Source organism: Tachysurus fulvidraco, chromosome 7, assembly GCF_022655615.1.
Source record: "Tachysurus fulvidraco isolate hzauxx_2018 chromosome 7, HZAU_PFXX_2.0, whole genome shotgun sequence".
Lineage (NCBI taxonomy): Eukaryota > Metazoa > Chordata > Actinopteri > Siluriformes > Bagridae > Tachysurus > Tachysurus fulvidraco.
The window spans coordinates 25624923-25650660 of NC_062524.1; the positions used below are offsets into that span (position 1 = coordinate 25624923).

The 25738-nt window shown below is 37.5% G+C and overlaps 3 protein-coding genes across 4 annotated transcripts; 1 reads left to right on the forward strand and 2 right to left on the reverse strand.

Annotated features, from left to right (window-relative positions):
- Window positions 1-4038: 4038 nt before the first annotated feature.
- LOC113641481 lies at window positions 4039-8528 on the forward strand. Its single transcript, XM_047815700.1, has 3 exons — window positions 4039-4236; window positions 5389-5504; window positions 6471-8528. Exons 2-3 carry the CDS (start codon window positions 5397-5399, stop codon window positions 8406-8408), a joined length of 2046 nt encoding a protein of 681 aa, XP_047671656.1. The 5' UTR covers window positions 4039-4236; window positions 5389-5396; the 3' UTR covers window positions 8409-8528.
- Window positions 8529-9905: 1377 nt separating this feature from the next.
- LOC125145089 lies at window positions 9906-11532 on the reverse strand. The gene is made up of 2 exons (XM_047815686.1): window positions 10987-11532; window positions 9906-10324 (listed from the first exon to the last, which is right to left on the reverse strand). Exons 1-2 carry the CDS (start codon window positions 11356-11358, stop codon window positions 9998-10000), a joined length of 699 nt encoding a protein of 232 aa, XP_047671642.1. The 5' UTR covers window positions 11359-11532; the 3' UTR covers window positions 9906-9997.
- Window positions 11533-13028: 1496 nt separating this feature from the next.
- LOC113650061 (putative C-type lectin domain family 20 member A) lies at window positions 13029-20853 on the reverse strand. 2 transcript variants are annotated; one of them, XM_027158099.2, is made up of 6 exons: window positions 20636-20853; window positions 20299-20342; window positions 15408-15794; window positions 14640-14987; window positions 14227-14315; window positions 13029-13744 (listed from the first exon to the last, which is right to left on the reverse strand). In XM_027158099.2, the coding sequence occupies exons 2-6, from the start codon at window positions 20330-20332 to the stop codon at window positions 13637-13639; spliced, it is 966 nt and encodes a 321-aa protein (XP_027013900.2). In that variant the 5' UTR covers window positions 20333-20342; window positions 20636-20853; the 3' UTR covers window positions 13029-13636. The 2 variants fall into 2 exon arrangements, with proteins under 2 accessions (XP_027013900.2, XP_047672492.1); XM_047816536.1 differs by having other exon boundaries at window positions 20299-20853.
- Window positions 20854-25738: the final 4885 nt, after the last annotated feature.

Below are 25738 nucleotides of genomic sequence, written 5' to 3' on the forward strand. Positions count from 1 at the left end.
TTACTGTGGTGTTCACCGACATGCCATTGTCCTGCAGTTTCTGGATGATCTGAGGATCAAAACCAACACTGTTTTATTAATGATGAATAAAAACCTGTTACTTTTATTAACACTTTTTCTATCTAATATTATTACTCCTCCAAAGCTGGACAAGCAACAATGGGTTAAGACAAATTTAGACAAATTATAGACAAATTAAGCCTGATAATCCAATAATAATAATAATAATAATAATAATAATAATAATAATAATAATAATAATAATAATAAGTATACTACTTATTATTATTATTATTATTATTATGTTTGGGTTGAAGTACAAAAACTATATATGGAATATTGGTAGTTGTATAAGCCAAACAAGCGTCCATCTTGTTTGTAGAAATTCATAACAAATTCGTAATTATATATAACAATAAAAACAATAAATGTTTTTAATTACCTGCCAATACAACAACAGATTAACACTTGAAATTAGTAAAATATCCAGAAATAGTTTACAAGCAAAACAATAAAATACAAGCACACAAAAGAGCCATCAGGAAACGTACCAAGTCTAAAATAGTCGACTGCACTGCAGGGTCAAGCACACTCACATCCGACGTCACTTGCAGTTTCAGTACTTGTGTCCTATGTAGATCTGTGGAAGACAAAACACACACCTCAAAATGTATAATTCAGAATATTCAAGGCATGCTACAGGCTCTGATTTGAACCCTTGGTTCAACAGACAGTATAAAAAAGTGTTAAGAAGGAAAAAACAACAGAATGTAGAGCAAACACACACACACACACACACACACACACACACACATAGAGAAAGAAAACATGCAAAGAAGCTCCACAAAGACAGCAAACAGAGAAAAAACGGAATAATATTTTATACTATTTTGTTACTTATGGGGGTAGTATACAAGAAAACAAAACACTTACAAGCAGAACAGACAAAATAGTGTGCGCCTGAACATATAGTATTAGCGAGGAGTCCGTTTTGTGCAATTCCACAATTCTCCAAGGGATAATTATTATCTGGTTGGTTAACTGCCCATGGGAGGTATGAAGGCACATTTCCATCTGACCACTTCCAAGTTTCTCTTGTTAGACCAAACCAAGCAATTATCCTGAAAGATTGTAGAACGCATTCTGCTGCAAGGGTGAGGTCATTGGTGGTGGTCGTGGTGGCTAAATCTGTGTGATAGGTTCGGCAATATGTCTGAGCCTGAAACCAGTTAAAGGTATCCTGAACGTAGCAAACAAACCTGTTGGCATAACTGTTCCCTGCTGTAAAACAAAAGAAAAAAAAACACATACAGTCTTGATTTGTTACTGTTTCATGGTACTGTATTTTGGTATGGCTTCTAATTCTATATGTTGCAAAGCAATCATATTCTTGACAAAGGAATATTAAAAACACTAGGAATTAATTTGAATTTATTGATATTGTCATTGACATGCTTGACTTTGACAGACTGGATTTTAGAAAATGCAGAACACCAAGGTTGTTTTTTGTTCTGAGCTGCTTTAAAAAAAACACACTAAAACCAGGAACGGTAATATTAATATGATAAGCAATCCTTGCACATCAACTTGAACACAAACACAAAACAGACTTTTAATATCAGTACTTATCACATCTCTCAGAGATCTAGTAGTTTTGTACAATTCATTCAGGTGTAATGAAATCAGCATGTTGACTCACCATCATAACAAATAAAGGGTAAATGGTAAGAGTAGCAATCGAGAGGCTGCCAGGTTCCAAGCAGGCTTATTGTACCACACACATCTAGTCCATAATTATCAGGGTATCCTGGTGCAAAGTTCCTTAGAGTTATATTCTTCAATGGCAAATGATTATAGGACCAATACCAGCTGTCCAAGTCATTGTACAGACCTGTCCAGACTGGCAGTAAATAATTTTGCCTATTCATTGCATTAATTAGCTTTTTCTGGTCACTTGGATCTGTAATTGTATAAAGGTCAAGGTGCTTTGTCCTGCAGTAATTCTGTGCCATTGGCCATGTCATTGCTTGCTTGATTAGATGAGGGATAACTTGTGGCCAATTTTGGATGGACAGAGCAAATGGGAAACCTGTTGACAATAAATAAACAAATATGTAAACAAACAAACAAACAAATAAATAAACAAATAAACAAATAAATAAATAAATAAATAATATTCTAGATGAATTTTTGTAAGTAAATAAATATTTTTATTTCAGCATATTTTGCCTGCAGGGTATTCTGTAAAATGTCACTATTTACTCCATTGTGATTCGGCACTAGCACTAGTGTACGATGCATTATGTAGTCAGATTTATACCTGTGTAGCATAATGGAGTTATGCAATATTATTACAAAAAATTACATTGAAATCTAAAAATAAATATGATAAGTGTCCTATATGATTTTACTCATTTATACTGGTTAATTATGCCTTACTATTAAAAACCTGCTGATCATTTATATGGTGTATCATTGATTTATTGGTTAAAGCAAAAAATCTAAATACCGTAAACAAAATATGGAATAATTTATCCAAAAGTAATTTGATCTAAAAATAGTTCAAAATCATTTCTCACCAATCAGACACAGGAGACTGAACATGTTCATCATAATCAAGTAGCTGTGGAGCAAAAAGTAACAATTTACTTTATAACTTAAATTATAGAAAGAGTAAATATCATATAACAAAATCAAATATCACAAAACAGATTTAAAATAATAATGTAATAATCTTTTTACTGATATAGACATAGACATGACTGACATAGAGCTCAACAGTAAACATACCTGTAAACGTTGAAGATTTAAAGGTTAAATGTAAAGACTCAGGCGATCTATATCTCACACCTTCTCTTCTTTCAGCATCAGACTTTTGTGCTCAGCTTGTGATGGAACCTTAATGTTCAAAACCTTTTATGCAAAATGATCTTCATTTCCATAGAGGAGATTTCCATGATTTTCATTCATAACTTCCGAGCCTGACAGTTCAACTTAAAAAGAAGGGGAAAAAATCTTTAAACAAAATACAGAAATATAAAAATACAGAAATGTTTTGTACAGTTTAATGTAGTTTATATAACATTTTTAATTAATCCGAAGCTTGATCTAAAACCTTATTATAGTTAGAAAAAATGACTATAATGATTATAATGACAATGTTAACCGATTCTCTCGAAAAATTTAAAGATTAAGACAAAGAATATTAGATTAAACAAAACACACAACTGCTTCAATGCTTCAGTCTGTTGTTCTCTGAATTAGCAAATGAATAAAACAGGAATAAAACGCTGTTGCAGTTAAAATACAAGCTTCTTGTTTTGGTTAGTTTGATACGGACGTAGATGGAAAGATCAAATTGGATGAGATGAAGGAGGCAGTAAAAGCATTACTGGGGAAAAATTGAAGGAAGGAGAGATAGAGGATATTTTGAAGGAGATGGACCGGAATGGAGACAGCACTCAGATGGTACCACAAACTATTTTAAGCAGTATTAGTAGTAGTAGTATAATGCAGACCAGAAAATCACTTTTAACTGTTGTTGTTGTTGTTGGTCTAAAACACTGTACTTCCCTAAGCATATTGTTTTGAATGTATTGACCACCAAATTGTTTATTTAAAACAGAGCAAATGAAGTAGAAGAGAATTTAATGTGGCTTAAAAGCTTTTCTGGCTGCACTGCATAGAAACTGTGATTATACAAAAACAAACTTCTCTTATGATCAAGTGAAATTAGAATTCTATATCAGGAATGTACATGTACTCTAACATAAGAATTCGGTCTGTATTAAATTTTTTTTTTTTTTTAATTTCAGATATAAATGATGGAATAATATGGAAGCGTATTGTATTCACTTGAGAAAAAAAAATCTACTGTGTTTTTCTGAATTAACGACTTAATTATCTCATAATTCTGAGATAATTTTTCATGAATAAAATTTTTTTGCTCTGTTTTTCTGAATTAACGACTTAATTATCTCAAAATTATGAGATACATTTTTCATGAATAAAAAAAATCTACTCTGTTTTTCTGAATTAACGACTTAATTATCTCAGAATTATGAGATAATTTTTCATGAATAAAAATTTTTTGCTCTGTTTTTCTGAATTAGAGATCCCTCAAAATCCTGCGAGAAGCTCTCACCTGCACGAAGTAACGTCAGGCCACAGTTGCTGATGCTAATCAGCCTGACCCTCCAACAACAACAGTGCCAGGCCTACATGGGTTCAGTGCAGGTAATAGCTAAGTTATTATAGTTAGGCTACATGTTAATGCCAAATGATGTCAGCTAACTGTTCGCGTTACGACATGTAAAACGAGGTTATAATAGCTGTTTATAAACGTATGTTAACGATAATGTTACGGGCATAGTTTTTACTAACTACGTTAACTTAAGTTACGTACATCAGCTGCAGTTGATAGGCTAACTTATGTAACGTTAAGCTAATATTTACCATTAGTCAGCAAAAGGAACCTTAACTTTTAAGGTCGAGGGGATAATAACGTGTGATTTTTTACGAGGAACATTATGTTAACCACTTTTCTTTCAGTTTGTTGGCTAAGATAAGTAAACCACGCTATTTGCTGTAACTTTAGTGCTTAATCTGTAAATCAAGAGGTCCTCGAACACAGCGAGCTCGGCTGCTGTCAGGGGGAGTGAAAAAGTCACGTCAGAAATCCCCAGTGCATGCAGCACGTTCGCCGTCGCGACATTACATAACAGTAAACAAACATTCAGAACTTTGCCAGTTTCAAAGCCAACAGGGATACTATTCCGATTAAGTTTTGCACGGACGTTTAGTATAGTGTTCAGCGTGCTACACCAATAATAATGTTGAATATATTCTGACATTGCTTCGGTTTCTTTAGTTGTGCCCTCTCTTTTGGTTTGTCACTATGCATATGTGTCCTGTAATTGTTTTATTTGTTGATATGTTTCTAAACTGTGTACTTGATGCATTTAATAATTTAGTAACAAAGCTAGCTTTTTGAAGCTTTCCGAAACAAGTTATATATTTTTCAGAAACTAGATTGTGCAGTGATCACGGATAAATGAGTACATATAGCCTGTGTCTCAACACTATTGACCTTCTTGAGTCTAGCCTTCTCTACGTTTTGAGTAATGTTACTGTTTAAGGTGAGCACATTCAAATGCTTAAGACAGTTGTCTTAGTGATAAGAAGTGATAAGAAAGGCCTATAGTTGCCTACCTATACAGCTGATGCATGAAACATCAATTTTTAGCAAGGTTATCACACTCTTGGCCAAAATACATTTTTGAGATATTTAAAGCAATTATACTTTTGAGGGTACAGTCCTAAATCTGTTTATATTTATGGTGCAACACATATTTACATAAATGCTGCCTTTTTCCGACATTTGTTCAGGGCCAGCTATGGCTACGTCTTCAAATACCCCTCTCCCACAAGATGATGGTCTGTGGATGTTTCTTCAGAGCCGAGGGATTCCTGAGAAAAATATTCAGAAAATGCAGCAAGATCATGTAGGTGACAGCACATTCATTCCTGCGATATATTAATTTTAATTGTTTTACATTTTACTGAATCTGCAGATTATACAAGTAATCATAACCCTATCACATTTAGTGCCAGTGCTTCTGATTTCTTTTTTATGCCAAGCACACCTGTCTCTCCCAACAATGTTTTCATTTCTTCCCTATTCTAGTCCTGTAAAATAAGGTTTATAGGTATCTTTAGGAGTCAATTCACACTATATTTTGGTCTCTACCCTACATAAACAAGTAACAGTAGTTGTGCAGTAGCATCACCATTATACATTCAGGCAAAGTGCTGACTTGTATGTTTGAAATTATAAATAAATGCACAAAATAAATATCGTGCCCTTACAATTACTGCTGTCCATTATGTTGTGATTTGATATTGTTTTAAAAGGATGGAGTAATGTTTAGATGCCAGCACAGGCCTTGGTTGGGAGCTGAAGTATGGAATCAATATGGAATAGCAATATTATGGAGAACATAAAAGCAGTAATATAAGGTAGACACAGCATTTGTGGATGGGCGAATTCTGTGTGTGTTCCAGAGGTGAACAACATCCTGCTTCTGTCAGTGTGCTTTTCTTGTAATTGAGGCAAATAGTTATGTAATTAAAGAGGAATACATGAAAGTAATCAGTCCCCTGACTAACTTTGATGTCAAGGATTTTCACTGTTAATACACTTTATTTTCAGCATCATTATGTCACTCAAACTTCATTGTTATGGTTACAACCATTTTTTAGACAGCTGTTTTTGTGTTAAATTACTTAATATTTTAGCTCCTTTTTATTCCCATGCGAAAAGAGAAACAAGCAAGTGAAGAAAAATAGAAATAAATTGCTGATTTGTAGCTACTGCTAAGAAATTAATTTTCACTCATATGGAAAAATAGCCATCTCTTAGATTTAAGATAACCAATATATCTTACTGTATTGTTTTGTTTTTATTACAGATTGACAGCTCGGTAGTTGGAGAAATAGATGATGCCACTATGACTGCTTACATTCCAGCATATGGTGATAGGATTGCTACAAGGCGTTTCTGTATGGAAAAACAGAGAAAGGGTGGTGATGATCTAAAAAGACAGTCCTTATTTGAAAAACTTAGAAGAAAGTTGGGCACATTGACAAGCAATAAAGACACAGATCAAGATTTTGAGGAGGAGCATTCTATGCAGCCAACAAAGATACATCTGAGAAATAACAAAAGGGCCGTGAAGATGACAAGGAAAATAGAACTAGGATGGATACACGACAAGAAACAAGTGAGAAAACGCAATGGTGGAGGAACCAGAGTTCTTGATATTTCCAAGAAAGCCACAAAAACAGAGATTCTATCACAAGCTAAAAAGCTATTTTTCCCCAATGAGAAATCGAGAAAGGGAAAGTGGGAAGAGTTTAGTCACAATATTGTTGACTTTCAGGAAGCATACCTTGATGAGGGTGTTAGTGTGGGAGAGCTCTATGAGACACATAAATTGGGGATTTTAAGATTTTACTTGTTCACAGAGCACCAGACAAATGAAGATGAAGTGTTCACAGAGATGACAGAAGGAACTGATGAACAGACAGATGCAGCGAGGCAAAATGAGCGACAGAAAAACACAACAGAAGATAATGAGCAGCTGACACAAAAAACACATGACAGTGAACAGCAGACACATACTGTAGAAGATGTTGTCTCTACTGCTGTAGAGATTGTTGATCTTACATCTTTGTGTGATACATCAGAGGTCATTTTTGGCCCTTTGCAAGGTGGACCATTTTTAGAAGATCTTGATGACACAATCTTACATGAGCCTATAGAAGAGGCACAGATACACATCAACACCTACAGCTCAACTCCTGTCCATTCTGACACAGTGCCTGCTGGCCCCTTAAGTCCTACTTATGAACCTTTGCATGTGACGGTGAAACTCCACAGAGTCAATCTCTTGGAGGAACTGATTACCCAATTCAAGGATGAAGTGATTATGTCCTACTCTGTGAAATACAGCTTCATTCATGAAATGGGGGCAGATGCTGATGGCGTGTCCAGGGATGTATATGCTGCCTTCTGGACAGAGTTTTTAGACTGTGCAGCAGAGGGTGCAGATGTGAGAGTACCATCACTATCCCCAAAATGGCAAGAAGAAGAATGGAAATCTGTTGGTAGGATAATGGTCAAGGGATTAAAGGAACATGGATATTTTCCTTCTCGGCTGGCTCAAGCCTTTACAGCAGCAATCACATTTGGTGAACACACTGTCTCACCTGATTTATTGTTTGACTCACTAATGTTGTATTATAGTCAGTCTGAGCGCGATCTCTTGTCCACTGCTTTGCAAGACACCCTTGATGGTGATGATAAAGATGAGCTTCTTGATCTTATGGATCGCATGGGAGTAAGAACAGTACCAACACAAGAGAACTTGAAAGCTGTGCTTCTCCAAGTGGCCCACAAGCAAATAATCCAGCAACCAAAATATGCACTGGATAACATTGCAGCAGTCGCAGGACCAACTCTCAGGGAGTTCTTCCCCAGTGTGCTGGATATGCAGAAGATGTATGAGAATCTTAAACCATCAACCCGGAAGGTTTTAAAGTCGATCACGGCCTCTCCAGCTACTCCAGCAGAGAACCAAAGTTTGCAATTTTTACATCAGTACATCAGGGGATTGGATGAGATAGGCCTCCGGAAGATGTTGAGATTCATGACAGGGTCTGATGTCATCTGCGTTAAAGACATTCAAGTCATATTCACCCCTTTGGAAGGTTTATCAAGGCGGCCTATTGCACATACTTGTGGCCCAACTTTAGAGCTGCCATCAACTTACAACAGCTATCCTGACCTCCGAGCTCAAATGGAGGCTATACTGTCTAGCAACTTCTATGCAATGGACATTGCATAGAAGTGTCTCACTCACTCACATGTACACACTCTTCCCTTTTGCCCAGGTATACAGTAGCCTTATCAGTGCCATCTGTTTACCTTTAGATAGTGTGTGAATGTAAGACAGAGCACATAGGGGAAGTAATTGACTCAGGTGGTGCATTATGAGTGCAGGGTGATTTATTTTTTATTTTATTTTTCAGTTTCAGTTTTATACAAAATGTCATTACCAAACTTACTGTGGAAACAAGTTTACTGGCTGATGAGCATTTTGTTGATGGACTCCGAATATATCCAGCCCATAGAAACATTTACACATGATAACAAGATTCAATAATCAGTTTGATTTATTGATAATGATACAGGACCATTTAAATGCCATTTATGTTGCATTGTTTGCAGTGGGCCCAAAGTTTGTCAAATCACATTTGGTCATGCTGAATAGTTCCACTTCAGTTCAACGTTTTGCAACGTTTCATATGCAGTTGTTGTTGTTACCAGACTTAAACTGTCTGTAGAAACATATTGAGTGGCTGAACATTTTGTTAGTATACTTTAAGGTCCATTTAATCAAAAAAACAATTATAAGCCTTTTACACAATGTATGTTAGAAATGCATGTGGATACATTTTCATTTTTATTTAGATACATGTACCAATATTTTAAATGTTTTAAAACTTTTATATAAGCCATCATTTCTGTTAGCAGTTTAGGAGCATACTTTTTGGGACAATTTAACAATTTAAAAGACCCTGGGGTAATGTCAGCTCATGTTAATTCTAAATTTTGCCAGTGTTTGGAAATCTGTTCTAACATACAGCACTGTACATTAGAAGGTGTTCTGCTTTTTACAAATAAAAAGCACAGGTTTCTCTCTTGTTTTCAAACAAATCGGGTCTTTACTGCAGATAACACACACAAATTTTGTCTACACAATAGAATTACTGAGTTTTGACAACTGCACTGCAGTTCCTGCATTCACCAGTACTCTTTAGACAACATATTTAAACAGTCATCTCTACATTACCAAATTTACCAAATAGGCTTATTTCCTACATACACAGTAAATCACACTGGGGAGAAAAAATGTTTTACTGGTTTAGCATGTATTTATATGATGACAAATAATTGTGTAAAAAAGTGCTTTATGTGCAGCCCAGAGACACATGATAACAAGATACAATAATATGTTTGATTTAAAGGCCATCCAAGCATCATGTAGGTTGCCCTGTTTACAATGAGTCCAAAGTGTGTCAGACCACATCTGGTGATGCGAAATAGTTCCACCATAAGGACAAATGTGCCATTTTTGACAATGGCAACATGTGATACCTTTCATTTGCAGGTACAGGATTGTTCCCAGTTCTGTGGATGAGATGTACTTTTTACATAATGATGAATAAAAAGAGATGATATGGAGCTGAGTTGGGAGATGTCCATTATGAAAGAGGTGTTTATTATCGATTGCAAACACAGTACTTCTGTCAAACATTTACAATGAATGTCATGGTATATCCTTTTCCGTCCAAACAGCAATTCTGTTGTTTTTTTGGCTATGAGTGGGTGCTCACATTCAGTCATTTGATCCAGTAGAACAACTTGTGATTATTAAATTTGGGTACGTATGTAAGCACGTAAGAACATGTAAAGATCAATGGCTTCCTCTGGAGAGGTTGGTGGATGAAGACTGTTTTCTACCATGGCAAGGCAACAAATGTCAAACACTGTATTATCACAGGGATATGGTCCTCTCTCACGACATTCCTCCCTACAAGCCTGTATCTTCTGTTGGGATACCTCTTTAAGGTACTCCCTAGCACCAAAAAGTTGGGGTAGGGTGTACATCATCACTGGACGTCCACATGGAGACACAGCATTTCTGGATGGGCGAATTCTGTGCGTGTTCCAGAGGTGAACAACATCCTGCAGTTCTCTCTAAATATAAAAAAAAAACAGTGGGGAAGTAAAAAAATTAGTCCACACCATTGCAATACCACCTGCAGGCAAAATAAATGCTTATGGTCCAGTATGATACAGTAGAGCCGTTTCTCAAACAGTTTCATGCATGTTAAATTCTATATTTGAAAACAATAAAACTCTATGTTAAGATTTGTTTTATATGATCAGGGTCAGATAAGTCATCCCTCTCATATACTGTGTCCCACTAATGCAGAGAAACAATTTTCTTTCACCAAAATGTTCATAAAAGTACCAGAATGAAATTGATAAAAGTAGGCTACTCATAGTGCGGTAAATTTTCCTTGTCAGTGTTTTATATTATGATGTTTTTGGGTTAATATTAGATAACCATTTTATTGTTGTAGATGCAGGCTGCTGCTAATTCTAACTACTTATACTGAGATCCATCTCTTAAAAAGTCAACTATATGGGAATAAGGAAAAAATTGTGATCTACAAATTAATTTAATAATCTAATTAAATAATGGTTATTGCCCATTTGCTTCTGTTGTGGAACAGTTGTTAGACCTATGAAATGACATAATTATGCTGCATGTCACAACATTTGGCGTATTGACAAAATCTATAGCTGAATAACATATCACAATTTACATGTCTAAAGCACATTTCTTACTGTACCTCTATTATTTCAAGACATGTGAACTGTATTAGACTTTTGTCTATGAAGTCACCGGAGAAGTCATCAGAATCTTTTAGATCTTGAAATAGGTTGATCCAGAACTGTGCATGCTGTTTCCTCAAAAATCCCCACCACTGCTCTATCCGTTGGTTATGATTGCTTGAGCCATACAAATAGCAATTTCTCGAAAAGTCGTCCGTATGATCATGTCTCATGAACATCTGCATCTGTTCCATGTAACAGTTCTCTGTCCCTAAGTCTGAGCGAATTCGGGTGGCTGTCCCATTCCTTGATAACGCCGCATCAATAAAGTATCCAGCGATGACCTTGGGATCACTACTTGTAGAGTATGCATGTAGCCATATCACCATTCGTGAAAACCCGTCGATTGCACCATTGATGCAGATCCCATATGGTTTGAGTTTATCATATGAATCAACATGCCATAAAAAGTTCGGGCCTGGATTATGATACAAACGTCGCCGAAGACGATTCCGGCGCCTCAGTTGCACTCCATGGGGATCCAGTATTTTCAACAATTGCCTGATTGTTGAAAACATAAAAAAAACAACCACATAGCCAGCCTGAATGCATTTCAGATGCATCATCTTATATCCGTGAAGCATACCATATCGGTTCAACTGATCCTGTAGAAACACAGCAACGTCAAGCAGATCAGAATGTTCTTTTCGTCTGAACAGGCGCAAAGTCTTGAGGTGTCTGCGCAAAGTTGACGCACTAATAACAATACCATTTACATTGCTTAAAGACAGCAGTATCTCCCAATGTCTCAAACCCAAAGTAAAATAAAACTGGATTAAACTTGAAAGGCGGGACATGTTTATTTCCATGCAATCCACCTAAAATAGAGCTCCTGGCAGGATTTTGAGGGATCTCATTAATTCAGAAAAACAGAACAATTAATTTTTTTTTTCATGAAAAATTATCTCATAATTTTGAGATAACTAAGTCGTTAATTCAGAAAAACAGAGCAAAAAAATTTTATTCATGAAAAATGATCTCATAATTCTGAGATAATTAAGTCGTTAATTCAGAAAAACAGAGTAGATTTTTTTTTCTCAAGTGAATGCAATACGCTTCCGTAGAATAATACAAGGGCTGGGTATGTTAATGTGTTATTATCGCTTCATTATTAAATTATTTTATCACTAGTTAATGCAGGTTTTTTTTTTAGAATCATATTATTTTGAAAGTCGGTTGTTAACTAGCTCTGAATACACATACAAACAAACCATGAGTCACAGGAAGGGTGGGATGTTGATCAGTAATATCTGGGGAAAGGGAAAGAGACAAAAGTACCAAACTCTTAAATGGTCATATTCAGTGTTTCTGCTGGTACTTGTTAAGAAAAGAAAAGAAAAGAAAAGAAAAGAAAAGAAAAGAAAAGAAAAGAAAAGAAAAGAAAAGAAAAGAAAAGAAAAGAAAAAAGATTTATAAATGTTAATTTGCTGTAGCTCTGAAGTTCCCTGTTATAATGTTATGATCGAGGCTCTTTACTCTGAACATAACTTGTTTTTCTATAACAAACTAGACAAAACTGTAATGCACTGGCAGTGACAAATAGCTTTGGTTTTATATTTAATTTGATTTCATTAATGGTTAAGTTGAGATTTACAAGAAATATTTTAACTGCTACTGTGTAAAGGGAATGCTGCTGTTAAAAAAGTACCATTTTAAGTGTTTGCAAAGCAAATGTTATTGCACTTTTGTTCATATGACAGTACTTTTAAAATGAAAGATTCATTATTGAATTTTGTGCATAATAATGTGATTAATTGCAATTAAAAAAAATATTTAACGCCATGAACCAAATATTACATAAAATTTATATTAATCCCTAATAAGCCAGTCAGAAGCAAATTATGTAAGAAAGACAAAAGTATGACATAGTATGCTAGACAGACAAAAGAGAAAACAAAGAACCTCCTTCTTACAGAGAAGCTTCCAAGTGTTACTGATTCCAGGATAGACTTTTGACACATTTATTTTATTTATTATAATATGAATTAACAGACAGAAATATACAAATGGTAGGTAATATGTGAATGAAAGGCTCAATCATTGATATAACCTTAGCTGTAATAAGCATGTTAGTGGATGTGGTAAAGTGGTAAAGGTCACTACTGTAATGTAATGTCATGGGAAATGAACATAACAGTTAAGAGCATGTGCAATAACTACAGACTGGATAATTATTAACATCACAGCTACTACCTGGTTCCTCTTTTTAAATATTAAATAAATAAATAAATAAATAAATAGATAGATAGATAGATAGATAGATAGATAGATAGATAGATAGATAGATAGATAGATAGATAGATAGATAGATAGATAGATAGATAGATAGCATCTACTGAATGTCTATAGACTAGCAATAACTTTAATATAATAATATTATTAATATCATATAACTCTAACCTCTACTCCCAAAAAAATATTCCTTCTCTATCACTCAATTAAAGATATTATACGTTATCACTACTTATATTGTCGTCTACTTGTATTTCCTAATTTATATGTCATTCTACTTGTTTTTCTTGCATCTATCTAAATAAATCATTATCACAGGTATATTTTCAAGACATTACACATTACGCATTGGTCAAAACCAGGATCATTTGCAGCTTATTTGTTGTCGTTTCCCTTCTTGTAAAAGATGCTTCCGCCTGGCTGCACCTTCCAGGTTACTGTGGTGTTCACCGACATGCCATTTTCCTGCAGTTTCTGGATGATCTGTAGATCAGAACCACCACTATTTTATTAATGATGAATAAAAACCTGTTCTGTTACTTTTATTAACACTTTTCCTAATATTATTCCTCCTCCAAAGCTGGACAAGCAACAATGATGCTGGGTCATAGCCTAATTAAGCCTGATAATCCAATAATAATAATAATAATAATAATAATAATAATAATAATAATAATAATAATAATAATAATAATACTCGAAGTGTAAAAATAATAATCGAAGTGCAAAAACTATATATGGAATATTGGTAGTTCTATAAACCAAATCAACATCCATCCTGTTCTTATAAATTCATAAATTCATAACAAATTCATAATTATATATAACAATAAAAACATTAAATGCTTTTAATTACCTGCCAATACAAAAACAGATTAACACTTGACATTAGTAAAATATCCAGAAATAGTTTACAAGCAAAACAATAACATAAAAGCACACAAAAGATCCATCAGGAAACGTACCAAGTCTAAAATAGTCGACTGCACAGCAGGGTCAAGCACACTCACATCCGACATCACTTGCAGTTTCAGTACTTGTGTCCTGTGTAGATCTGTGGAAGACAAAACACACACCTCAAAATGTATAATTCAGAATATTCAAGACATGCTACAGGCTCTGATTTGAACCCTTGGTTCAACAGACAACATACAAAAGTGTTAAGAGGGGAAACAACAGAACATAGAGCAAACACACATACACACACACACACACACACACACACACACACACACACACGCACACACACACACACACACACACACATAGAGAAAGAAAACATCCAAAGAAGCTCTACATAAACAGAGAAAAAACGGAATAATGTTTTATACTATTTTGTTATTTATTGGGGTAGTATACAAGAAAACAAAACACTTACAAGCAGAACAGACAAAATAGTTTGCGCCTGAACATATAGTATTAGCGAGGAGTCCGTTTTGTGCAATTCCACAATTCTCGAAGGGATAATTATTATGTGGTTGCTTAACTGCCCATGGGAGGTATGAAGGAACATTTCCATCTGACCACTTCCAAGTTTCTCTTGTTAGACCAAACCAAGCAATATTCCAGTTAGTTTGTAGAACGCATTTTGCTGCAAGGGTGAGGTCATCTGTGGTGGTCGTGGTGGCTAAATCTGTGTGATAGGTTCGGCAATATGTCTGTGCCTGAAACCAGTTATAGGTAGCCTGAACGTAGCAAACAAACCTGTTGGCATAACTGTTCCCTGCTGTAAAACAACAAAGAAAAAACACATACAGTCTTGATTTGTTACTGTTTCATGGTACTGTATTTTGGTATGACTTCAAATTCTATATGTTGCAAAGCAATCATGTTCTTGACAAAGAAATATTAAAAACACTAGGAATTAATTTGAATTTATTGACATTGTCATTGACATGCTTGACTTTGCCAGTCTGGGTTATCAGAAAATGCAGAACACCAAAGTTCTTAGGGGCTTTTATAATCACCAGGGTTGTAAAACAAACAAAAAAAAACACTAAAACTAGGAATGCTAATATTAATATGATAAGCAAGTTGAACTCAAACACAAGACAGACGTTTAATATCAGTACTTATCACATCTCTCAGAAATTCAGTAGTTCTGTACAATTCATTCAGGTGTAATGAAATCAGCATGTTGACTCACCATCATAACAAATAAAGGGAAAATTGTTATAGCAATCGAGAGGCAGCCAGGTTCCCTGCCGGTGTATTGTACCACACACATCTAGTCCATAATCATCAGGGTATCCTGGTTCAAAGTTCCTTAGAGTTATATTCTTCAATGGCAAGTGATTATAAGACCAGTACCAGTTGTCCAGGATATTGTACAGACCTGTCCAGACTGGCAGTAAATAATTTTTCCTATTCATTGCATTAATTAGCTTTTGTTGGTCACTTGGATCTGTAATTGTATAAAGGTCAAGGTGGTTTGTCCTGCAGTAATTCTGTGCCATTGGCCATGTCATTGCTTGCTTGATGAGATGAGGGATAACTTGTGGCCAATTTTGGATGGACAGAGCAAATGGGAAACCTGTTGACAATAAACAATCAAACAAACAAACAAACAAATAAATATTGCCATTCTGGCATTCAAGTATTAAATATTATTCCCACTTTAATAAGTACAAAATTACATGGACGCCATCCACAAAAAATTTTTTGGGTGAGAAAAGTTATAAATATATTATAAATCACTCACTCTCCCACAACGCTCCGCTTCGCCTGACTACTAATTACCGTCACCTGTTCCCAATCACCTGCTCACAGTATTTAAGGACTGCTCATGCATTTATTCCCCATCCAATCTCGTTAATACATACATCATTTGTTGTATTGTTGTTACCTGCCTGACTCTAACCATTTGTGGATTATTATCTCTTTCAGCTCTCATCATCTTCGTTCTTTCAGTCCTGTCATCTGTCAAGTTCAGGAAAGTATCGTTTGCTATCTGTGACTGTCATTTGTGTTTGTTTGTTGGAGTTGCATCCCTCACCTGCACCATTATCTGCATACTGCTGTCATTCATATGATCTATCTGGTTTATATTGTATGTGATAATACATACCTCTGTTTGTTACTCCGTTGTCCTCTCCCTCTGTCTACCATAACAGAAGACTGGACCCATAAGCAATAACATGTCAACAACCACAGCAGATCCCATTCAGGAAATGGAGGATACACTACGTCAAGCACTTCTCCACACTCCCACAACACCAGTCACAGTACAACCAACTGCTACCATGGTCACAGCTCCCATGGCTAACCCGCACCCTACTCTGGTCTGGCTTTAAGATTCGAAATGCAACCTAACTGTTTTCCCACAGATCGAGGCAAGATCTTGTTTATCATCTCTCTACTTACCGGAAAGGCATTGCGGTGGGCAGAATCCATTTGGCAGCAAAACAGATCGTTTCTCTACTCTATAACAGACTTCATGACATACTTCCAAGAGGTATTTGGAACGCCAGCTCACAATACTACCGTTTGGCATAGTCTGTATAATTTAAACCTAGTGGTTGGAATGAATGAGCCCTCCTCACCACTTACCACAATGGTTTTAACTCAGCACTGAGGTTGTAGCTCTCAGCCTACGATGACACCATGGGCTCAGAAAACTTCATTCAGAGAGCGATCAGAACAGAAAACCGGATGCAATCCTGTTTCCATGATGTTCAAGGACCAGTCACGTCAAATATACTCCACCAGCTAGAATCACCTCCTTCAGAGCCAGAATCCATGCAGATCAACACCACCCATCTCTCAATGACAGCTGACCCAAGGGCTGTGTCTATACTGTGATGCAGCTGGACACTCTATTGGAGATAGATTTAAGCTAAGATCTTCTCAAAACTGGATCTCAGAAGTGCCTACAACCTCATCAGGATTCGCAGTGGAGAAGAGTGAAACTGCCTTTGTGACCCCTACTGGCCACGTAGAATATTTGGTCATGCCGTATGGGTTAGTTAACGTTCCCTCTATCTTCCAAGATTTCATGCTCATCATCTTCCAGGACATCATGAACCTTTATGTACTGATGTACATCGATGATATGTTCATCTAATCCAAAGATCCATCTAATCACACTCAGCATGTAAAGGAAGTCCTCCAGCATCTCCATCAGAACAATTTGTATTTGAAGGCAGAAAAATGTGAGTTCCAGCAATACACCATTCGGTTTTTGGGCTATAATGTCTCTCAAGAGGGAGTGAGTATGGATGAGAGGAAGGTGAAAATCATAACATCCTGGCCAACCCCCATCAACGTGAAAGACCTGCAGAGATTTCTGGGGTTTGCAAACATCAGTTCATTAACCATTTCAGTATGGTGGTTCAGCCACTTACCACCCTTCTGCAAGGGGAAACCCAAAAGATTATCATAGACTCCGGAAGCGGACCACTCCTTCCAGGACCTGAAAGCTGCCTTCTGTTCTAAACCCATCCTCGTCCATCCAAATCCTAACACACCCTTCATTGTGGAAGTAAATGATTCATCTACAGTTGTCGGAGCCGTCCTGTCACAGCAGCAGGAGAAGCCTCCATTGCCTCATTCATGTGCCTTCTATTCCCATAAATTCAGCCCAGCAGAAGATAATTATGACATAGGGAACCGGGGGTTACTCGCCATCAAGCTGGAGAGTGTAGAGTGGAGACATTGGCTAGAGCAGAGGTATTCAACTAAAATTTAAAGAGGTCCAGTAAGAGAAAATTACTTCAAGCAAAGGTCCGGAAGATCATAATGTCTAACTAGTTAGTGTTCTATATATTTAAGTAGCCTACATCTGCAAGCAATCAATACCTGACTGTCAAATCAAATAAATTCAGTACAATTCCAAAACCTTTTGACAATATTTATTGTCATGTAACATAGAACTGAACATATGTATGATTGTAGATATGTATAAAATTTTCTCATTAAATAAATAAAAGTAGGGCTACATTTCAAAATAAGAGAAAATAAATAAAATGTGAAAATTGTGTATGTTTAAATAAAGTGCTTAACTTTCCCTTTTATATCTCAGTGAGAGAACTGAGCTCTAGCTTGGCTTGGCAGGATTTTAAACCTGGGCTTGAATGGAGTCCGGGCCATTCTCATACACATGTGGAGGTGAGCCTGGAACCATATTTAGTTTTGATTACGTTCATAGTAGAGAAAGCTGCCTCGCAGTTGTATGTAGAGCCAAACATGGTCAGGATGTATAGGGCTACTTTCCTCAAACCCGGGAAAGCTGTCTTCAGATTTGAGTGGATTTGTTTGTTCAGATCCTTTATGTTTTGTCTCATAATTGCGGTTCACATTGCCACTTTTAATAAGTGCCACGGTTTCTGAACATATGAGACACACTGGTTTAGTGTGAAGTGGGAAGTATGAAAATAAATGAGTCTCCGTCTCACTCGTCTGTTTCTCTCCTTTTGTTTTCTACATACATCGCTATCTTTCTTTCATGTGTAACTTTACTCTAATTCTCTCTCATCTGTCTTGCACTGTTGAGTCGCAGTGTCTACTTCAGGAATGGAAACGCACAGACCAATCAAGTCGGTGCGTTTCCAGTACCACTACCGTAAAGATTGCAAAAGCTGTGCCGGTTAAAAAAGAAGTGCCCCGTCAAGTTTTACATCATAACCTTTTGTAGATCCGGGTCCGTATTGGACAGCTTCTGGGTCCGGGTCCGGACCACGGTCAGCCTGTTAGTGACCTATGGTCTAGAGGGTGCAAGACATTCCTTCACGGTACTGACAAATCACAAAAATCTCATATATCTGCATGAAGCTAAGAGACTAAATACCTGACAAGCTCGATGGGCACTCTTCTTCACCAGATTCGCATATGTCCACTTTCACTGGTCACCCCGGTATATATCAAACCCTCTCACTGCTGAAGCATCGCTTCTGGTGGCCCAACATTGCCGAGGAAATCAGAAGGTTCGCGAGTGGGTGTAAGGATTGTGCCATCTAGATGACTCCCCGACATCTTCTCACAGGTAAACTCCGTCCACTTCCCATTCCACACTGTCCCTGGTCACATCTAGAAGTAAACTTTGCCACAGACCTCCAGGCTTCTCCAGGTAACACATGCATATTTGTCATTTTCGATCAGTTCCCTAAATCTGTCCAGACGTCAAAGTGGACAGCTGGAATATCTCATCGATTGGGAGGGGTTTGGACCTGAGGAACGTTCCTGGGTTCCTCGGGACGACATTCTGGACCCAGAACAGGTCCCAATCACCTGCTCACAGTATTCAAGGACTGCTCATCCCCTTCCCGTCTTGTTAATACATACATAGCTTCCACGTGTATTGTTGTTACCTGTCTGATTATAACCAGTTGTGTATTATTCGTCTCTTTTAGCTCTCGTCATCTTTGTTGTCTCCGTCCTGTCATCTGTCAAGTTCAGTAAAGTCTCGTCTGCTATCTGTGAATGTCATTTGTGTTTGTGTGTTGGAGTTGCATCTCTCACCTGCACCATTATCTGCATCCTGCTATTGTTCATACAATCTACCTGGTTTATGTTGTATGTTATAATAAATACATGTGGTTGTTACTCCGTTGTTCTCTCCCTCTGTTTACCCTAATAATTTGATTCTCAAATAAGAAGTTTTTCCCCCTAACACAAAGCACATACCGTATGAGACAGATAATACTGTAGTAAAATTTTTGTAAGTAAATAAATATTTTTAATTTCAGCATATTTTGCCTGCAGGGTGTTCTGTAAAATGTCACTATTTACCCCATTGTAACCACGCACTAGCATGTGTATGATGCATTATGTAGTCAGATTTTTTACCTTTGTAGTATAATAGAGTCAAATACTATTCCACCCCTTATAGTAGATGTTCAGCAGTGATCAGTTTTTAATAGTAAGCCAAAATTAACCAGCATATATGAGCAAAATCATATAGAACACTTATTATAATGACTTTTATATTTCAATGTAATTTTTGTATAATTGATTTACAGGATAAAAATCAACAAACTATCAAATAAAAAAAATCTGACTAAAATTATCAGAAATTATTTCTGTCAGAAATTATTTCTCACCAATCAGACACAGGAGACTGAACATGTTCATCATGATCAAGTAGCTGTGGAGCAAAAAGAAACTATTTAATTTATAGCTTAAATTATAAAAAGAGTAAGCATCAAGAATCAAATATAACAAAACAGATTTAAAATAATAATGTAATAATCTTTTTACTGATAATGCTGTATGGGATATGGAACAAATGTTAAGTTGAAGTAGATTCTGAAATGTTCAGTAAATTTTGTGTCCAAGAAAAAAACCCTATACAAGTAAAAGAGGCAACGTAAAAAAACAGTAGTTAAATCACAACCAAGAAACAAAATGTCATTAAAAAGAGCGCAACAGTAAACATACCTGTAAACTTTGAAGTTTTAAAGGTTAAATGTACAGACTCAGGCGATCTATATTTCACACCTTCTCTTCTTTCAGCATCCCACTTTTGTGCACAGCTTGTGATGGAACCTTTATGTTCAAAACCTTTTATGCAAAATGATCTTCATTTCCATCAAGGAAATTTCCATGATTTCCTTTTATAGCAACCGAATCAGAGATTACATTATAAGAAGAAGTAAAAAAATCTTTAAATTCATTTCTAATAAATATTTAACTAATCTGAAACTTGATCTAAAAGCTTATTAAAGGTAGAAAAGAATGACTATAATGATTATAATGACTATGTTGATTCTCCTGGATATATCTAGTGATTGGATCTAGGATTTAGACAAAGGATAATAGTGAAAACTGCATCAATCTTAATTCTCTGAATTAGCAGGAATAAAATGCATGCTGTTACAGTTATAAACATATCAAAATAAACAATATATATAGATATATAGATATATAAAATTTTTTTAAAAAAGCCAGTATAGTGATGCATGCATGAGAGGATGGATAGCTAAAACCCCAGCATTTTTTCACTGCTATCTATCTATCTATCTATCTATCTATCTATCTATCTATCTATCTATCTATCTATCTATCTATCTATCTATCTATCTATCTATCTATCTATCCATGTTTTTGTGTGCATTCTTTTTTTTTACACACTTTATTTACTTAGGTATTCAAATAAAAGCCATTCAAATGAAAGCCATTCACACACCTTTGCAGTGCCAACTTTTTTCGCACTACACATTTATAGCTGTGTAAATTAATCAGAATTGGATTTTAAAAAGCACAAAGTCATCTCAATCATCTCAGTCTCTGGATTTGATTGCTATTGAAATTCTCAGTCTACAAACATAAAAAATACCATACTGCACGAAATGTTCTGTAATTAACATTACTTTATACTTTATTTTTTCACTTACACACAGAGCACAAATTTGCAAACATTCTAATGAACAGATAATGAACAGTAGTTCTAACACTATTTGACCCTAAATTCTTTATTAAAAGCTTAAGGTTTTGGCCACAAGGATGGCTTCGTTGTGAGATAAAACAATTTAGCACATCAACCTTTCCTGCTTAAAATAATTTATTTGGCAGTATTACAGCCATTCAGTTTTAGATAATAAGACCAATAAACCTGTTGGCAAAAGTATAGACAAGCAGCAATAATTTTGCAGTAATAATACTGTAAGCAATAATAATATTATTGTTTCTTATACATGCCGCTATTTTACATCTTATTTGACGTATTCATCACTTATTAGTTGTTCCATGTGAGGTCAAATTTACAACCATTTTATTGTAAAGCATTAAATTAAATTATATTAAATTATTATTGCCATTAAATTTTAATGAATAACCTAAAGAAGTAATAAGGGAGTAATAAGTATGATACGGGGCAATAGACAAGTGTCATACTTCTTACTCCTACTTCTTTAGTGTGTGTGTGTGTGTGTGTGTGTGTGTGTGTGTGTGTGTGTGTGTGTGTGTGTGTGTGTGTGTGTGTGTGTGTCGATTGAGAGAGAGTCCACTGCCATGGTTTCTGGGAAGTGTAGTTCACTGATACTGACTCAATATATGACTTCATGTACCAAATAATAAAAAAGGTCCATCTATATACTATTACTGTGATAAACACATATTTACCCATATTTACACATATACTGTATACATTTATAAGGGTCAGCAGACTGAAAAGCCAGTTGGGGAGGTTAATAATTTCAAACATGGTTTTTCCTGTCCAAGGCTACATTTGGAGAGTTTTTTATTTATTTATTAATTTATTTTCGAATATTGTCTAATATTGTGGTCATTTTGGTTTTTTGCCTTTTCTGAAACCAAAAAATGTGGGGAAAGGTGGCAAGAGAACAAAACTGCAAAAGAGAAAACAATATAGTCATTTTATGCTATATGATTATGCTGTTGCAGACAGATCTCAGGACTGAAGCAAGGCTCATTTAGTTGCTGTTCAATGTGAACTGAAAGAAAGAAGCACTTAATATGTCAGCAGCATGGACGCCTAAATTTGCAAGCATTTTGTATGGAGTGATGACCTCATTCAGGTGCATGCCTCATTTAGAGGCTTTTACAAGTAAGCTAAAATTTAGGCAAGGCAAGGCAAGGCAAGGCAGGTTTATTTGTATAGCACATTCATACACAGAGGTCATTCAAAGTGCTTTACTTAGAAATTAGATAAAAAAACAAGAAACACACCATAAAATAATAATAAAAACAAAGAACAATTAAAGAAAATAAATGTGATTTTAATAAAAAAGAACAGTTTAAAATATGTTAAAAAGAATAAAACAGGAGTAAAAGTGATTTGTATAAAAAGTGCAGTCAGTGTGAAGCACCACAGTGCTCATTCAGTAAATGCAGAGTTAAACAGATGTGTTTTTAATCTTGATTTAAAAGTGTCTACTGTTGAAGCACATCTGGTCTCTTCTGGAAGCTCTTCTGGATTCCAGCTATAGGTGGCATAATAACTAAATGCTGGCGCACCTTGTTTTGAGTAAACCCTTGGTATCTCTAACTGACCTGATCCTAATGATCTGAGTAGTCTGCTTGGTTTATATTCAATTAGCATATCTGTAATGTATTTCGGTCCAAAGCCATGAAGTGATTTATAAACGAGTAACAATACTTTAAAATCTATTCTAAATGTAACAGGAAGCCAGTGTATGGACCTGAGGACTGGAGTGATGTGCTCAGATTTTTTGGTTCTGGTCAGAATTCTGGCAGCAGCGTTCTGTATGAACTGCAGCTGTCTAATGGTCTTTTTGGGGATCCCAGTAAGGAGTCCATTGCAATAATACACCCTGCTGGTGATGAAAGCATGAACAAGTTTCTCTAAGTCCTGTCTTGAGACAAAACAACTATCCATCCATCCATTTTCTACCGCTTATCCGGGGCCAGTTTGCGGGGGCAGCAGTCTAAGCAGGGACACCCAGACTTCCCTCTCCCCAGACACTTCCTCCAGCTCTTCCGGGGGAATACCGAGGCGTTCCCAGGCCAGCCGAGAGACATAGTCCCTCCAGCGTGTCCTAGGTCTTCCCCGGGGCCTCGTCCCGGTTGGACATGCCCGGAACACCTCCCCAGGGAGGCGTCCAGGAGGCATCCGAAACAGATGCCCGAGCCACCTCAGCTGACCCCTCTCAATGTGGAGGAGCAGCGGCTCTACTCTGAGCTCCTCCCGAGTGACTGAGCTCCTCACCCTATCTCTAAGGGTGCGCCCAGCCACCCTGCGGAGGAAACTCATTTCGGCTGCCTGTATCCGGGATCTTGTCCTTTCGGTCATGACCCAAAGCTCATGACCATAGGTGAGAGTAGGAACGTAGATCGACTAGTAAATAGAGAGCTTCGCCTTGCGGCTCAGCTCTTTCTTCACCACAACAGATCGGTATATCGACCGCATCACTGCAAAAGATATACCGATCCGCCTGTCGATCTCCCGCACCATCCTTCCCTCACTCGTGAACAGGACCCCAAGATACTTAAACTTCTCCACTTGAGGCAGGAGCTCTCTACCAACCTGAAGGGGGCAAGCCACCCTTTTCCGGCTGAGAACCATGGCCTCGGACTTGGAGGTGCTGATTCTCATCCCCGCCGCTTCACACTCGGCTGCGAACTGTCCCAGTGCATGCTGAAGGTCCTGATTTGAAGAAGCCAACAGGACAACATCATCTGCAAAAAGCAGAGACGAAATCCTGTGGTCCCCAAACCGGACTCCCTCCAGCCCCCGACTGCGCCTAGAAATCCTGTCCATATAAATAATGAACAGGACCGGTGACAAAGGGCAGCCCTGCCGGAGTCCAACATGCACCGGGAACAAGTCTGACTTACTGCCGGCAATGCAAACCAAACTCCTGCTCCGGTCATATAGGGACCGGACAGCCCTTAGCAGAGGGCCCCGAACCCCATACTCCCAGAGCACCCCCCCACCGGTCACGACGAGTGACACAGTCAAATGCCTTCTCCAGATCCACAAAACACATGTGGACTGGTTGGACAAACTCACACACACACACACACACACACACACACACACACACCTGGTGAGGGTATAGAGATGGTCCAGTGTTCCACGACCAGGACGAAACCCGCATTGTTCCTCCTTAATCCAAGGTTCGACTATCGGCCGAATTCTCCTCTCCAGTACCCTGGCATAGACTTTTCCGGGGGGGCTGAGGAGTGTGATACCCTGTAGTTGGAACACACCCTCCGGTCCCCCTTCTTAAACAGAGGGACCACCACCCCAGTCTGCCAGTCCAGAGGCACTGTCCCCAACCGCCACGCAATGTTGCAGAGGCGTGTCAACCATGTCAGCCCCACAACATCCAGAGACTTAAGGTACTCAGGGCAGATCTCATCCACCCCCGGTGCCTTGCCACTGAGGAGCTTCTCAACTACTTCAGTGACCTCAGCTTGGGGGATCAACGAGTCCACGGCCAAGCCCTCCGCCTCTGCTTCCTGAATGGAAGACATGTTGGTGGGGTTGAGGAGATCCTCGAAGTACTCCTCTGTGCGGCTGCATCGACAATGGAGGTGGAGAACATGGTCCACTCAGACTCAATGTCTCCAACCTCCCTCGGGATCTGGTTGAAGCTCTGCCGGAGGTGAGAGTAGAAGATCTCTCTGACAGGAGACTCTGCCAAATGTTCCCAGCGGACCCTCAGAGTACGTTGGGTCTGCCAAGTCAGTCCAACTTCCTCCCCTGCCATCGGACCCAACTCACCACCAGGTGGTGATCAGTTGACAGCTCCGCCCCTCTCTTTACCCGAGTGTCCAAGACATACGGCCGGAGGTCAGATGAAACAACCACAAAGTCGATCATCGACTTCCGACCTAGGGTGTCCTGGTGCCATATGTACTGATGGACACCCTTATGCTTGAACATGGTGTTCGTTATGGACAAACTGTGACTAAATCACAGTTCCTCCCAATCACGCCCCTCCAGGTGTCACTGTCGCTGCCCACGTGAGCGTTGAAGTTCCCCAGTAGAACGACGGTTGGGGCACTTTCTAACACCCCTCCCAGAGACGCCAAGAAGGTCGGGTACTCTACACT

Coding starts and splice junctions, on each gene's coding strand:
- LOC113641481 (XM_047815700.1), top strand. CDS start 5,397: ATGGCTACGTCTTCAAATACCCCTCTCCCACAAGATGATGGTCTGTGG. Junction 5,505..6,470: donor AGAAAATGCAGCAAGATCAT/GTAGGTGACAGC, acceptor TTTTTATTACAG/ATTGACAGCTCGGTAGTTGG.
- LOC125145089 (XM_047815686.1), bottom strand. CDS start 11,358: ATGGTGATATGGCTACATGCATACTCTACAAGTAGTGATCCCAAGGTC. Junction 10,325..10,986: donor CATGTCTTGAAATAATAGAG/GTACAGTAAGAA, acceptor TTTTATATTTAG/AGAGAACTGCAGGATGTTGT.
- LOC113650061 (XM_027158099.2), bottom strand. CDS start 20,332: ATGATGAACATGTTCAGTCTCCTGTGTCTGATTG. Junction 15,795..20,298: donor CAGTCTCCTGTGTCTGATTG/GTGAGAAATAAT, acceptor TATTGTCAACAG/GTTTCCCATTTGCTCTGTCC. Junction 14,988..15,407: donor TCCCTTTATTTGTTATGATG/GTGAGTCAACAT, acceptor GTTGTTTTACAG/CAGGGAACAGTTATGCCAAC.